This window comes from Podarcis cretensis (genome assembly GCF_951804945.1).
Source record: "Podarcis cretensis genome assembly, chromosome: 3".
Lineage (NCBI taxonomy): Eukaryota > Metazoa > Chordata > Lepidosauria > Squamata > Lacertidae > Podarcis > Podarcis cretensis.
The window spans coordinates 115,999,499-116,016,273 of NC_137172.1; the positions used below are offsets into that span (position 1 = coordinate 115,999,499).

The 16,775-nt window shown below is 42.8% G+C and overlaps 1 protein-coding gene across 5 annotated transcripts in view; it reads right to left on the reverse strand.

Annotated features, from left to right (window-relative positions):
- Positions 1-416: 416 nt before the first annotated feature.
- The window catches only part of FBXW11 (F-box and WD repeat domain containing 11), a 93,672-nt gene continuing 77,313 nt past the window's right edge, over positions 417-16,775 (reverse strand). For all 5 annotated transcript variants that reach the window (XM_079969896.1, XM_079969894.1, XM_079969892.1 and 2 more), the window contains 8 exons: positions 13,530-13,667; positions 11,823-11,941; positions 9,885-10,134; positions 8,983-9,101; positions 7,972-8,082; positions 7,779-7,857; positions 6,686-6,873; positions 417-2,912 (listed from right to left, as the gene is read on the reverse strand). In XM_079969896.1, the coding sequence (XP_079826022.1) occupies positions 6,712-6,873; positions 7,779-7,857; positions 7,972-8,082; positions 8,983-9,101; positions 9,885-10,134; positions 11,823-11,941; positions 13,530-13,667 (978 nt within the window). In that variant the 3' untranslated portion in view covers positions 417-2,912; positions 6,686-6,711. The remainder of the gene's footprint in view (positions 2,913-6,685; positions 6,874-7,778; positions 7,858-7,971; positions 8,083-8,982; positions 9,102-9,884; positions 10,135-11,822; positions 11,942-13,529; positions 13,668-16,775) is intronic.

A 16,775-nucleotide genomic window follows, 5' to 3' on the forward strand; every position in this document is an offset into this window, starting at 1 on the left:
CAGATTTACCATACCCATTGAGTCAATCACCCACCTCCTACTACCTCCTACTACCATTCTGAGAAAAAAGCAACCCCACCCTCCCACTATATATAAAGGTCTGGTGACTTGTTTCAGTGTATCTGAAGAAGTGTGCATGCACACGAAAGCCTATACCCAGAACAAACTTAGTTGGTGTCTAAGGTTTTAGCAATGCCTCAGTTCATGTGGGATTGTGAAGCTGCCATTTGGCTCAGATCTACCAATGTTTTATCAAGACATAACTCTACTTTTACTATCATTTGTGTATATTGGAGATGGTAGGATTGATGACAGAAGCCCATTCAAAACTACACAGGAAACACAAATTTCAGCCATTCAGAATTAGAAGTTGATTGAAGTATAATAATGTTGGGTTAGTAATATGGACAAAAAGGTGTTTAGAATTTTTTTATTAAGCACATTCCACAGTACAAAGCCTTATATCATGAACAATATCTGTACAATTCAACAGTTGTCCAATAAGCTGTTCATACACAAACTTTCCAAACAGGTAACTGGCAAACATAATTACAAGTTAGAATATGACTATCCCAGTGCTTTGAAACATTAATCTAGCAGTAACATACAGCTGCTCAGTAATGATTAGCGAAACAAAGTCCAGAGTACAGCCAGGATCACTATCATTAAATCCCAGGAGCCAAGCTCCCTGGGTGCCAGTCACAAACTCCACAGCTATGTTACACCAAGCACAATCAAAAGTAGTTTAGGCTGCATCTTCAAATACCATTATTTCCCATGGAAAAAAAACATGAATTTCATCTTACACATGCATTAAAAAAGGATAGTTTTCCATAAATACCTTTTTCTTCGGGGCTGCAATAGAAAGTCTTTCACATGACAGCCATTCAATGACAATGGGGGGGGGGGGTCCATTCATATTACAGCTATCATAAGACAGTTGTGTGACTGTCAACCATATTAAAAACCGAGAACATGGGAAAGGCATCCTCTGATGGATTTGATCATATCCATGTCTTAAGTCTTTGAAGCAGTGCTCCGAGGGGGGAAATTCATGAATGCAAAAAGCAGTTGATTTGTAACATCTAGGAAGGCAAAGAGTGGAATACCAGAAGCAGATCAAAAAGTTGCGCCTTTTGTTCACATCTCACGTGTGCTTTCTTTTGACTGACAAGCTGGCAGGTGTGCAAGTTCCACTAAAGCCGCAGCTGTTCCACTAAAATAAGCGATATTCATTCATTGGTCTTTTTTTATATTGGTTATCAACAGTCCTTGACCCCTCAACCAAAAGAAAAAAGGGAGAGGGAAAGAGAAAAGAGAAATCAGGAGTGGCGGCAAAGGAAAAACAAATACAAAACCATATGACTAAGGAATGACAGTGTCCATATCCATGCCAACTACACAGTTCTTAGACCATCCAGTATTATATTTTATTAGTTAATAATTTTCAAAACTAGCATTAAGAAGAAGCCACTAAACAATATTGCCCAGCAATAACTTAAAAAGATGAGAGAGAGACTAGGAAGTTTGCTTTTGTACAGGGAAGCATATGACTAACTGCCACCACCAGTCATACTTTTAAAGAAGACATTCCAATGACGCGCTGCCATAATCCGCCAGGTTTCTCAACAGAACTGTTAAGGAACACAGACCATCTCTCTTACAAGATCACAGTGGAATTGCAGTTTCTGCTTCAGTTCAACACATAAGCATGGTAAGATCAAGGACTATCTGAATGGATTGTAAAAGTTGTTTCCAGGTATGCAACTTTGGCCAACGGCTTAAGATGGTTTGCAAATATTGCAGCATGGAAAAATCAGAACCACTTTTAACTTTAATTTTTTTTCTTAGATTAAAAAAAAAAAAACGTTCTTGAAGCTTAACATTAAGATGTTTCACCTCATTTTTTCTTCTTCTTTTTCTTTTTTTTAAAAATCCCAATGGATACCAAAATCCTCCTATTCACAGAGAAATATTTCTAAAGCAATTCATCCCAACCCCATTATGGTGCCAGTAGTAAGAATACCTTGATGCTTAAAAACTTATTCCTTGAAATCTGCATACAGTATCAGGAGACCCTGACTCCCAGCACTTGGAGGTTACAATGTTTATGTACAATATATCTACATGCTTATACAGTTACGGTATTGGAAATTATGAGGCAAGCACACATGAAGAATTCGACTATACCAAACATGAGGAGGAGGAGGAGGAGGAAGAGGAGGAGGAGGAGGACGGCTGTAGTACAAAGCACAATTAAAAGAAAGGACAGTGCTGTACACCTAGTTTAGATACTCTAGCCCAATTTACAATCGTTAAATTAAAGCAAATTACTGTTGCAGAAATAAGTAAACAATCATCCAAAATATTACTGATCCATCCAGAAATATCTCTATCAGTCCAATTGATACTCCTAGCCAACAGAAGAGGATCCGCATCAGTCGGGAAACGTAAAGTCTACAGGAGGAGGGTGGCTTTGAGAGCAAAGCCCTGTACATTCTGGGTATGTTTGGCACCCACATTTCACCGAGAATGTTTTTCTTCTTCAGAGTCAGATAAAAGTGCAAAGCAAATATAAATTAGGTCAAGTCCTTCCTTGACATCTGATTTACTCCTGGAAAAACAAGCCATCAGTTCAGTGTATATGGGCAATTTACTCATGACATAGCTTTGGATCTTGCATTGCAGTGAAGGACAGACTGAATTTCTTCTAGCTGGACTCAGTGAATTCCTAGTCAATTTCTCAGAGGAGACCAGACTGAGTGGAGGAGGACTTGAAAAGGTAAGTTTAGATATAGACTTGTGCTGCTTTGCATCTACACAGCATCTAGAACCACTTCTGACTTTAGCGGTGGCTGATGTCTTCAGGTGTGTAATTGCCAAATGTCCAGTAGTTCAAAGACTGTGGAATCCTAAAAAGAAGAAGTCTGAATTAATTTCAACAGTCTATAGTTGCTTACTGTCAGATTTTAGGCAACGGTGCACACATCCACAAACACCATTGGTCACAGTTGTCATTTAGGGAACTCTTTGTTTCAGATGTTCTGCTTTTTCAGTGGTATTTCACCACTCTTTAAAGACATAGTTTGTCTGGCAAGTACTTTTAAATTCCCTAGGGCTGGCTTGTTTTTGGTACAGTGGTACCTCTGGTTAAGAACTTAATTTGTTCTGGAGGTCCATTCTTAGCCTGAAACTGTTCTTAACCTGAGGTACCACTTTAGCTAATGGGACCTCCTGCTGCCACCGCACAATTTCTGTTCTCATCCTGAAGCAAAGTTCTTAACTTGAGGTACTATTTCTGGGTTAGTGGAGTCTGTAATCTAAAGTGTCTGTAACCCGAGGTACCACTGTACTTTATTTAGTTATTTGTCATTTTGTCCACTTCTAACCAATACATTCTGTGGCTGATATTTGGCTGGTGAGATGGTTTCTTCCCCCATCTTCCAGCCATGCTCACCTGACCTGCAACCGACGTCGTATGACGTCAGGTGTAAGCAAGGTAAAGCTGTGGCTGCATTTTTCCCCAATTTTTCCTCTGCAAGCCTAGCAGGGACCAGCTCCCTTGGCAGCTCCTGAGCAGAGCCAACCCGTCAAAAGCAGGAATGGTGTGTTATGAGGAACAAAAAGCTACAGTGGAAGGGGGACATCTATAGGGCTATCTTGCATAAAAGTGTCTTTGTGTCCACACAAAACAGCTCTGGATCTAGGGCATTATCAAGAAAGATTCAACTGATTTAAAGGAAGACCTTTTAATGCAGGCAAGAGTTAAGTTCTCTCTGCAATATTACAGTAATACAAGTGCAGTGTTTTATTGGCTCTCCTGAAACTAATGTAACTTACTGAAATTAAGCACAAAGTAATTAAACCTAATCTTCTATATATTTTTTTTTTCCCAAGAGAGGCAAGCTTTGGTGCTCAGTTATGGACATGGGAGTTTCGCCGCTAATAGGCTAAAACTTTTTTTATTATTATTTTCCACTAAAGTGTTTAAATAGCGGATTATATTAAGATTATCATATGGTAACAATTTTGATCCTGTTACAATAAAAAAGGAATTCAACAGAAGGCAATAAAATTCTCTTATGGCCAAGAGCGCCAGGGTTGTCAGAAATGATCAACTTTAAAAGGCATATTCATTTGGGACATCGAGAAGGGAAAAGGTGCAGGATTTGGTTAAAAAGTTAGAAACCTACATTACTTGAGCTGAGCACATAAAACGGCTCCTCTATCATTAGTAATATTTGTTATTTTACAGCTTTATAAAACGGAGCAACATTTCTGCCCTGTGATGTGGGAAACACTGCAGAATAGGAAGCCGTTTTAAACAGAGCCGGATCACTGGCAGTCCGGCACAATCCACTTGGATTGGCAGTGGCTCTTCCCTCCAGGGAAATCTGCGACCCTCCAAATGTTTTTGGACTCTAACATCCATCAACGCCAGCTAGCATGGACAGCAGGCAAGGATGGTTTATTTTTATTTCTTTCTATACACCCCTTCATCTGAGGATCACAGGGAAGTTTACAATATAAAAACACAAAAAGTACCGTATTGTTCGCTCCATAAGACGCACTTTTTCTCTCCTAAAAAGTAAAGGGAAATGTGTGTGCGTCTTATGGAGCGAATGCAGGCGGGAGGCAGGCGGGAAAAGCTCCCAAGAGCCGCACACATGCTCCACACGACTCTTGCGGGCTTTTCCCCAGGGGGGAGAAGGGACTGACTGGCTGCTTCAGTCCCTTCTTCCTCCTTGTAGAAAAGCCTGCAGGAGCCGCACGCTCTTTAAAGGGTGTGCCACTCCTGCGGGCTTTTCTACGAAGTGGGGGACCCGCAAAAGCCACAAGCTCTTTAAAGGGTGCACTGCTCTTGGGGGCTTTTCCCTGAGGAGGGAGAAGGGACCGACTGGCCGCGTCAGTCTCTTCTCCCTCCTCATAGAAAAGCATGCAAAAGCTGTGCGCTCTTTAAAGGGTGTGCGGCTTCTGCGTGTCAGTGACGGGCTGACCTTCTCCCTCCTGGGGAAAAGCCTGCAAGCGCCGCACACACGCTCCACGCGGCTCGTGAAAGGGAGCGCTGTGCAGAACCTGGGATGCATACAGGCTCTGCTCAGCGCTCCCTTTAAAAATATTTTTTCCCTTGCATTCCCCTTCCAAAAACTAGGTGCGTCTAATGGTCAGGTGTGTCTTATGGAGCGAAAAATGCGGTCGGTAACATACTAACAAGCAGAAACATTGCCCCCCACCTCAACAGTTTAAAAGACCATAGACTGTTTAATTAGCCAAAAGCCTGGGAGAAGAAGAATGTTTTTGCCTGGCACCCAAAGTTGCAGTTTGACATCTGAAGATGCCAAGGTCAGAAACTGAAACCTCCAGCTTCCAGGGGACATTGTTTTGCTACAGAGTTTTGCACTTTTCTGACAGCTGTTCAATGACTTGCCTACCTCTCTCTCTACTTAAGGGAGACACGGCTTTATGTTTCCAGGGCAACTCAAGCCTAAGCCAGGGTTTGGAAATTGCCCAAGGCCTGTAACAGCAAAGTGGTATTGCCTACAACTGCCCCCCACCCCCATCCACAATTATCTCCTGTTGTACATGATCCCCACAACCATGGCAGATCATGCCTCTCAGATGACTGATGCCCAATAGGAAAGCATGGGAGTGAAATCCTTTCACTGGTGATTGCTCACTCCTCCAACATGTGCCTCTAGCCCATGGGGCTGGATCCGGCCCAATCGCCTTCTCGATCCGGCCCACGGACAGTCTGAGAAACACTGTGTTTTTACATGAGTAGAATGCGTGCTTTTATTTAAAATGCATCTCTGGGTTATTTGTGGGGCCTGCCTGGTATTTTTACATGAGTAGAACGTATATGCCTCTCATTTGAGGCATATACACTTCTTTGGGGAAAGCGGGGTAGAGAGGAGGAGAGGTGTGTTTATCACTCACAAGTTTTTGAGCATACCCTAGTGATAATTCACCTTGTCCAGTAGCACCTTAGAGACCAACTAAGTTTGTTCTTGGTATAAGCTTTCGTGTCCAGGAGATACCTGGTCTTAATAGAGATATTGGAGTCCTGTCTCATTACATATGTTAATCATCTGCATACCACCTCTTGCTTTTTCCTGTAGGACTAATTGCAGTCGTTAAGTCGTCAACAGGTTTACCATACCCATTGAGTCAATCACCCATCTCCTACGACCATCCTGAGAACCTCCCCCCCCTCACTATATATAAGGGTCTGGTGACTTCTGTTTCAGTGTATCTGAAGAAGTGTGCATGCACACGAAAGCTTATACCCAGAACAAACTTAGTTGGTCTCTAAGGTTTGAAAGCACGTCAAAGTGCAAGTAGATAAATAGGTATCACTCTGGTGGGAAGGTAAACGGCGTTTCCGTGCACTGCTCTGGTTTGCCAGAAGCGGCTTAGTCATGCTGGCCACATGACCCGAAAGCTGTACGCCAGCTCCCTCGGCCAATAAAGCGAGATGAGCGCCGCAACCCCAGAGTCGGCCACAACTGGACCTAATGCTACTGGACAATTTTTCAAAAAAATTTTTATCTAAAGATGGTTTGCACTTGTTCTACTGAAAAATCTCACTGAAAGCATGAATGAAAATTCACTTTTGCCAGGCCCACTGCCAGGGCTGGCGGTATAGTGGATACAAAAAGGGCATCCTTAAGATAGCAAGGCTTACCTTGGAGAGCAGTACATTGCAGACTGTTATCTGGAGATGTAAGTGTATGTTCTTGATGGAGAGCGTGTCTCATTTTGTGCATTGGGGGGCACATTTAAAAAATCCCAAATCAAAATGGTATCATCATGGGAACTACTAATGATCTGAAATTCATCAAATTGGAGTCTAAACACACGTCCTGAGTGTTCCTGAAAAATGGCAAAAGAGTTTGCAGTTAGGAGGGCAGAAGACTCTGTTTACCGTGTTCACACTTGCACTCAAATATTCATTTCTACTTGTAGCTGGAAGGAAATATGAATGCAACAATCATGAGTTTTATAAAATGTTAGTCAAACTCAGAGTAGGCCCCATTGAATTTAATGTTAAGTTAGTCACATTCATTTCTGCATTGCAGGGGTTGGACAAGGTGACCTGTAGGGTCCCAATTCTACAATTAATTTCAATGGGTCTACTCTGGGTTTGACTAACATCAGAAAGAGCCTCATGAGATAAAGGATTTCTTAAAGGAAGGAGGAAGCGTGTAGGTTATCATTCAGAAGACAAAGGGACTGGAGTAATTTAGCACAATAGTGACACCTTGGGACATTTTAGAGACTAATCAGGAAGAGCTGGATTTCACACAGACAACATGCCAAATATTTGCTTTCAACAATTACTGCATCCATTTAATTGGTTTATTTAATTTTTGTACCACCCTGCATGTGAAGATCACAGGGCAGTTCACGATCTAAAATGAGAACACAAAATGCACAATAAAAACAAGGCGCACCAGTAATACCCCCATTGCCTGCCTACAAAACTGTTTAAGAGGGAATAGAATGCTAATCAGCAAAAAGCCTGGTTAAAGAGAAACGTTTTCACCTGGTGCCTACAGCTATGTAATGAAGGTGCAAGGTGAATCTCCCGGGAGAGGGAATTAAGAAAAACAGAGAGCCACCGCAGAAAAAGCCCGTTCTAGTGTTGCCATCCTCTGGCAAAAACACACCAAATTTCCACTCCATTACAAGGTAGTAGATTTAGAAACAAGCAGACAAAAGTATCGTCAACATGTACTACTGTTGTACAATAATATCTGTATAGTTAATGTACATACCACCAATGTACGTAAGCATAGTGTACTTGCTGGGGCACGGGGGTCAAGAGCAGCTTGCAAGTCCCAAACTTTGATTTTGCTATGAAGCAAAGAGAGAAAAGGCAGTGAGAAAACTACAACACCCTCCGAGTACTAAGAACCACAGAAAACCAACCTCCCAAGTGAAAACAGAACTTTGCATTCAAGCACATACCCATCGTAGGCTCCGCTTACAATCCTCTTGTTATCAAATCTGATGCACCTAACCAGTTCTTCGTGACCTTCTAGCACTCTTAAACAGGCCCCACATTCGATATCCCAAAGCCTGAAAAAAGGAACATGTACAGCTTTTTTCAAAAAAATAAAAGCAACAACGCATGTATTCCTTCTTATATATCTTTTGCAATTTCCATCACAGCTTGACCTGATTATTTCTGAAAAGGCTATACTCAACACAATATTGGTTGTGGATGCTGAATCACTTGGGGGCCACGCTGGACAGATTCCCTGGAGTAGGGCTCACTACTTCCCTCTCGCACCAGTGGTTAAGCTTGATTACTTGGCTCAAAATAATTTAATGTACTAAGCAGAGCTTGCATTAAGACCATTCTTCAAAACGGTAAGTGAGTTTCCATACAGCCTTTGCCTGTCCCAATTGCTTTTGACCCTAGCACTGTCTCCCCTCTCAGCTGATGCTACTGGGGAAACCCAGCCAGTTGGAAAGGGTATAAATAAATAAATTATTTGTTGTCATTATTATTTGGCCAAACTCTGTGCAACACTGGCCATACATAACAGGCCAGCAGCTTTGTACATGTGCAATGGCATCTTCCTCTTCTAGAAGCTCACCTGCGGCCAACTGCTACTTGCACCAGGGGATCAAATTTGTGACAAACAGCTAACCGAACTAAGAATGGCCGAGAAAAGCACACAGATCCCTTGGAGGTGGTCTGAAGGCAGGTGAGGCTGCCACCTAGTTTAAGCTAAGCATTCCTGGGTCTGATCAGTGCCTTCCTAGGAACTAGACGTGTATCACCCAGATTCCACAATGGAAGAAAGACAGGACAGGCTATACATAAAAAAACAAAACCTTTAAAAAAATGAAATCCAGCAAGATAAGATGACAAAAAACTAGAACCTGGTGCTTGGGCAGTCAAATGAAAAGGGGGTTGCAATGAAACAGTACTGTTTCCATTTATCTTCACAGATTCCACCCATTCCTTACCTAATGGTATTGTCTGATGATCCACTCACAACAAGCCGATCCCTATACTGAAGGCAGGCGATGCCTCGCTTGTGCCCATTAAGAGTGCGAACAAATTCACATGTGCTTGTGCTCCAGACCTAAGAGGAAAATAAATATTTAACTGCAAAAGATATAATGGCAATTTGGCACATTTTGAAATTCTGCATTAAAAGACAGAGATGAAGGCAAAATACAGTTTTCATTCCGAAAGCCTTCCCTTTTTCCCCGACTATAGATCACATCCCCCCCCCCCGGGATGATTGGAGGGGGGCCACATATGCCAATGGTGGGCGTGGTCAGAGGCCAAAGTAATGGATGTGACTCCAATCTTAGTACATTGGGCTATATTTCAGCTATGCAAAAAGTCAGAGAATTCTACACACCTTGCCCGCCATCTCCCCATCCTTCATCTAGGCACACACCAGCCAAGCAAAAGTCCTGGAGAGGATGTGCTTGGGGAGAATCTCAAGGGCTAGGCAGAGAGAGCTGGAAGGTCACAATCTGCCCCTGGGCAAGAATAAGGTTTTCCCCACTCTACTCTACTTAACCTCATGACAACAGTGTGATACAAAGGGAAATATCTAAAAAAAGCTTAAAGCCATTAAAGCAGCCTTTCTCAACAGCGAGTTCCCAGATGTTCCTGAACTACAACTCCCATCATTACTGGCCAAGCTGGCTAAGGATGATGGGAGTTGTAATCTAACAAGATCAAGGGGCCCCTGGTTGAGAAAGGCTGCATATGGGGAATGTCAGACATACAACCACTATCCTTAGAAACTACTTTAATGGATGTTTCAGCAACACGTCAGTCAGAGACCAAACTTATTCTCCCATAACTCCTTTCTGAATTTGCTATTTTGAGAAACTGGTTGTCCACTTACTTTAATGGTCCTATCACCAGAAGCAGATACAATATACTTGTCATCGAAGTCAACGACGTTAACAGCCGCCCGATGGCCAACTAATACGCGGCGCAGAGTGATGTCAGTCGGTGAGGCCATATCCCAGACAGCAATAGATCTGTCCTTTGAACAGGTCACCATTAAGCCATTGCTGAAACGCAAGTGGAGCACAGCCTCGTTGTGATGAATCAGTGTGTTGAGGACTTCACCTGTGTTCACGTCCCAAACTCTGCAAAAGCACATATACACACATCAAATCATTTGGGATCAAATGCTATGCAATCAAAAGCTAGTTTCATGGGTGGTGGTACTGGTGAGCCTTTAATTGTTTCAAACCACAAACTGCTAAATATCATCAGTAGCAGGGCATCATTCTTGCAAAGACACACCACCGTCCATCTCCATGTTCAAGAGCTCAGAAAGCCCTGTCCACTTTCAGCGGTTAATAATACAGTGGTACCTCAGGTTACATACGTTTCAGGTTACAGACTCCGCTAACCCAGAAATAGTGCTTCAGGTTAAGAACTTTGCTTCAGGATGAGAACAGAAATCGTGCTCCAGCGGCGCGGCGGCAGCAGGAGGCCCCATTAGCTAAAGTGGTGCTTCAAGTTAAGAACAGTCTCAGGTTAAGAATGGACCTCCAGGACGAATTAAGTACTTAACCTGAGGTACCACTGTAGTAGTAGTAGTAGTAGTAGTAGTAATAATAATAATAATAATAATAATAATAATACATTTATTGTCAATGTACAACCTGTGTACAATGAAATTAACACTCAGTCTCATTGCACTCTGTGTGCTTTTCACACAACACACCAACCCCGAAAGTCAGTTGCACTATATTATTTTCCGTTCAGCAGCATAACAGCCCACGGATAGAAACTGTTTTTTAGCCTGTTGGTACAACTGACTATACTTCTATATCTCCTGCCCGAGGGTAGAAGATTAAAGAGGAGCTGGCCGGGGTGTGAATCGTCCCTGAGCATTTCCCTCGCTCTCCTAAGGCAACGATCCCTTGTGATGTTGTGTAGCGGGCTCAGGGGACAGCCCATGATATCATGTGCTGTGTTCACCACCCTCTGTAAAGACTTTCTGTCCGTGGCTGTTAAGCCAACGTACCACACTGGGATACAATATGAGAGGACACTTTCTATTGTGGACCAGTAGAAGGAGGTCAGCAATTGTTGTTTAACATTGTTCTTTCACAAGACCCTGAGGAAGTGGAGTCTTGGTTAAGCGAGGGTGGTTAAGGCCCATTTGTTGTTTGAAGTCACTTTTATAGGGCTGCTAGGAGACAAAACCGCACGACTAGGGGCAGACCCAGGTCTTGAAAGCAATGTTGGCTCTCAAACTGCTATAAGCCATCGGGATGATGTAAGGCAGCAGTGGTGTGTGGGAGAGGGTGCTTAGCCCTTCCTCTATGGAGCTTCTGTAACTGTCTTCCCAAGGTCTCCCACAAATTCAACATATTGGCTGTATTTTTGGGAAATGTGGCTGGCAGAAGAAGGTTATGTTTTTTCCTCATGCCAACCCATTATCCTCTGCCAACTGTCCCCATCCAACAACATTTTAGGTGTCACACAGAGACTGAAGTGTTTCTGCAATCGTAACGACAGAAGCCATAATTCACAGTATTTAATTAATCTGTTCTGGGGTTTTCCCTAACCCTCCAAAACAGATTTACGGGGTCATGCAAGGAGAGGAGGAGGGCAGGGATGTTCCACTGCACAGCTAAAAGTCCTTAATTGGCCTGTAAACCCAAGACTGACTAGTACCAGGAATATGGGAGAATCTACAGAATTCCAGATTTAGGTGGGCAACCCCTCTTTTCTCAAGAAAGGTTGTACCTTTCACTGGCTGTGAATCTTCCCTTTGCATCATCCTTCTCACCAGTTTCGCAGCTACAAAAATGCTCACCTCACAGTGGAGTCAGAAGATCCAGTTACAATTACTCTTTCATCATATTGCAGACAGAGAACGGAGCCAGTATGTCCTGTTAATACTTTCAAACATTCCAATCCTGTTTTATCCCAGATCTGCCGAACAGAAACCCAAGAGAATTATATGACTGCAGAATCACTATCTGTAAAGCCATGTTGAAATGAGTCCACAGTCCTTGGGGACATGGGTTTCCCCACTTGTTTCTTCTATACTTTCTATGCCTTTCTGGAAACGCAGAAATACATAATTCACCTGAATATCTGAATTATAGCATTGTGCAGAGGGAGGTTTGTTTTTTTAAAAAAAAGATCACAGAATCCTGACTGCCATTATTCCTTAATACCCCAGCATTACAACATTTTAAAGAAAAATTATATTCTGGCTCCCCTGGTTACAAATAAGCTTGAGAATGCACGTGTGGTTTTTGCAGAAGCATCAGAAAGTGGAACTGGGTAAGATGGTGCAAAAGTGACTTAATTAAGATCTATAGTCCTCTAATGGCCCCCAGTCCCCAAACTTCTTTTCTCCTCCTTCCCAAACACTGTTCACGTGTTCACACATTCCCAACTGCATGGGGAGCATGCTTGTTTGCCTTGTATCTTCTGCCACATTCCTAGCAGCTTGGCAATGCCACCCTCCCCATGTTGAGGCTCAACATCCGCAGAAAGGACACATTCACTATACTCCCTATAGGGTGCCCATGTCGATTAGAACCCTGAATGAACAGTATGGGGAGCCTATACGAGCCTCCCCACTGTAGAGTTTCAGCCTTAGCACATCGAGGGGCTGCAGAGACAGGCCGCCAGAACACGATGAAAGGGACAGTGCCAATGAGCACGTTCTCATTCTCCTCTCTTGTGATGAGGAATGCTTAATTCAAGGAAATGAGGCAGACTACAAGCACAGTTTTTTTGCATGTGTTCAAAAAAAAATTTTTTAGAAGGTATATATCGTATTCATCTGTGTTATGCTCTGACGTGCTCTCATGCTGTGATAGCTGCCTTGGGCATTCTCTTTTAAATTGAATAACAGGGTTTAATATATGCTTAAAGGTAAAGGGACCCCTGACCATTAGGTCCAGTTGTGGCTGACTCTGAGATTGCGGAGCTCATCTCGCTTTATTGGCCGAGGGAGCTGGAGTACAGCTTCCAGGTCATGTGGCCAGCATGACTAAGCCGCTTCTGGCGAACCAGAGCAGCACACAAAAATGCCGTTCCTATTTATCTACTTGCACTTTGACGTGCTTTCGAACTGCTAGGTTGGCAGGAGCAGGGACTGAGCAACGGGAGCTCACCCCATCACGGGGATTCAAACCACCAACCTTCTGATCGGCAAGTCCTAGGCTCTGTGGTTTAACCCACAGCGCCACCCGCGTCCCTTAATACATGCTTAATCAACAATAAATACATAAACCTCTGGAACAAAAGAGAAATTTTAAGAATTACATCCTGCTTTTTCAGATCTGCTCTTTCTTCTTCTTGCGAAAAGCAGAATGTAGCAGAGATTCAATGGGCAGCATGTTGTATTCTAGACTATTAGTAAGGGCTCAAGACTTCTTCAGCTTCAACCAAGCAATATTCTACTTTTGTGCTGCAATGAATCATAGAATTGTAGAGTTGGCAGACGTGAACAAATGATCTCACCAGAAACAAGACGAAAAGTAGTCAAGAAAGGCCTTTTTACCTTAATGGAGTTGTCCCTTAAGCCACTGATAATCTTCTCGTCATCATACTGTAAACAGTAAACACCTTTACTGTTTTCAGAACGGCATTGAATTCTTTGCAAGTTGTGCCTTCCACATCGCCAGTTAGACTCTATAGTCTAAAAGAGACCACAAAAAAGGGGGTGGGTGATGTAGAATCCCGACACGTTTTCATATCACACATGTTTAACACTACGTTGCAATTCCATACCCACTTACCTGGAAGGAAGCACCGTTGAACATAATGGAACATGAGTAGACATGTCTATGAGTAGATATGAAGAGGACTGTTCTCTAACATCCCAAGCCTTCCCTTAACCCCCCCCCCCCCTCAGAGTTGTCATATCAGTTAGAAAGCAGCATCTGAGTTAATGAACATAGCATTCTGCGGCAAAAGACGATTCAGTCTGCAAACCCAGTTTGTCCAAAGGAAAACCACACGTCTACATGCAAGTCACTGTAGTGTGAGACACCTAAATGCCAGAATTAACCTGGAAAGAGAACTTATGTGATAATTTGAACAGATTGGCTGTTACAGCAACCTGAGAGGTAGGAGGGATTTTTAGAATGGGAATCCAAACCGGTCAGCTTTTGCCCAATCTCTAACTTGCAATATTAACAGTGGACTACCCTGCTGCTGCATGTTACGTTTTCAACCCAACTTCCACCATGGGGATTAAAAGCAGTGGATTTAATGGAAGGATCGTCGTAAGCAACTCTCAGCCCAAACGCAGACCCTCTATTGAAGGTTAATTCCTCTGGGCAATGCCACAGGGCTGCTGTAAACCATTCAGAGCCTACCCTGAAATATTCAGTGTGGTATCATAGGGCTGTCTTGGTCACTGTCTCACAGCAAGAGTCTCTTCAAACCTGAAATACTGGGACAGTGCCCTGAATGTTCTCAGGAATTTGCATAATCAGGACTATTTTTTAAATGTGTCTGTTTTAAATAAAAACTGAGAAAGCGCACAACTCTTCTTTTTGCTGCGATATTTTGGAGGGTGGCCAATCTTGGGTTATGCTAAAATCTTGAATTTCTCCCCCAATTTCTATAGGCAACTCTCACTTCCATTCCTGGGGACATTTTAAAATAATTTAGGGCTGTATTCAACACTGCAGCTAGGCTTGCACAAGAGACATCTGTGCACCCAACAAAACTTGCTCTTCTTCTTAAGTCAAGGCGGTGTTGGGGAACGCTCCAGAGCAGATTTTGGGAGTGTGAGCGGCAGGGAAGAGGGGAAGTCCCACTGCACAAGTGGAACTCTGCTTGCACAGTGTTTCACACAACCCTTAGTATTTATTTATGCATCACCCATCCAATTTGCTGGGAGGTTCACACAGACACATAAATAATTCCAGGTGTGAACTATGAAATGGTTCTCTGTACCTTTTTTATATCTATGTGCCTCTTTTGTCATCCTCTTTTGCTCAATTCCCTGGGAGGGAGAAAGAGAAGGGGAATAATGGAGCACAATTCAATGGAGGAAGAGGCATAGAGAAATAACTGCCTCCTGTACCCCTTGTCTTGAGTCTTCACTAGCCTTTTCTGCCTGCCAAGTAATCAGTAGCATTTTGTTGTGCCATGACCACACCTTCTTCTTCTTCATCAGTAACTTTCCACCAGACCGCTAATTCCTCTCTCTCCCCCAATTACCTGCTTTACTTTTCCGTCTAATTCAATGTTCGGTATCTTGGATTGTTTTGTGGGGTTTGCAACTCCCTACAGAGCTTTTCCATCCCACAAAAAAGGGGTTTTGTAAACATTACAGTATCCCCCAAGCCTACTTATACCTCTCTCAGGTGCAGAAGTGGTGCAGTTTCGGCAACAAAAAAGATTTTAACTCCTCTCCAAACTTTGCAAATAGAGGGAATAGAGGTCAGAGCTTTCCAAACTGTGTGTGTCGACTGCGTCCAAACATTAGTGCATCGACTGCAGTGTATAGATGTGCCTGTGAATTCTCCCTGCGCTCCTCCCAGGGCTGGAAAGGGGTTAGTTTAACTTCTGGCTTGCTGGTAAAACAGAATTACTGTGTCATGAAATGATGCATGACTAAAAAGTGTGTCACCAACATGAAAAGTTTGGAAAGCTCTGCAGTAATTATATATTTACTAGTGTGGCAAATAGCCAAACAGCATGGACATTTACTTTCCCTCTCATGGGGAAACACTGTTTTGCCCTGTAGCTAATCACCCATAATTCCAGATTGTGCACACCTAACTTTGTCTTAAAACAAGTGACCTTGCATTGTTTTCTGCATGTGAACACAAAGCCAAAGAGAAATCTGTAAATTTCGCAGTTGTTCCTCTTTGTCTACACCACTACAAATGGGTTGTACAAAAGGCACAGGAGTTGCACGACCACAAGTTCTGGACTGTACTCTTAAGTAGTATAAACACTCCCAGGAAATGCATTTATTATAAAATGGGGAACTTCATATAAACCTGTCTTTTCTCCCCTTCAAACAACTGATTGAAACATAGATTTAAAATAAATTCAGTCTATATTGGATGGGCATAAAATAGCCCTGCAAGACTCAGGTTGTACTCAACACAGAAACCCAGTTGATTAGTATTAACTGGCTAATTCATATGGTTATATATATGTGCTTCAGTTGTTTACAGTTCTCCACACCGGCCACGTGGGCACTTGAATCGGTCACATATTTTGGCATGCCACTGATTCTTGAGGTATTGCACATAAGCGCCTGTTCACCAAATAAAACACCAGTCAAAACAATTCTACCTAAGAGGTTTAGGGAGAAACATGCTTTCCATTTTGTGCAATTTTCAGATTTTTAAAAAGCTCCTTTATAAAGTTACCAGAAGAAAATGTGGGCTGCAAATCAAAGCAACTGGAGCGTGTTATTCATCCTCGGGCGAGAGAGCTGTGAATCAGTAAGATCCATGCAGGTGCACAGTTTAATTCTATGAGTAGATGTGATTTCAGAGACACATTAATGTGGTGTTGCTACTGTGGGAAAATATTTTGTATTTTTGAGAATTTGTAAAATCCCCTTTGCCGTGTCAGTTGCCAGTATACTGGGAAAGTAGCCACAATACACAAAAAGTATACAGCTGCACAGAAATTGGCAGGAGTAGAAACATATGCGACTACAAAGCAGAAGGATTCGAGAGAACTAAATATAGCTGAGTGGGTGGGCCCTTTGAGGACCATCAGGAAAAGGCCCTGCTGAATGCAGCCCTCTGTAACCAGGCACATTGGAGGC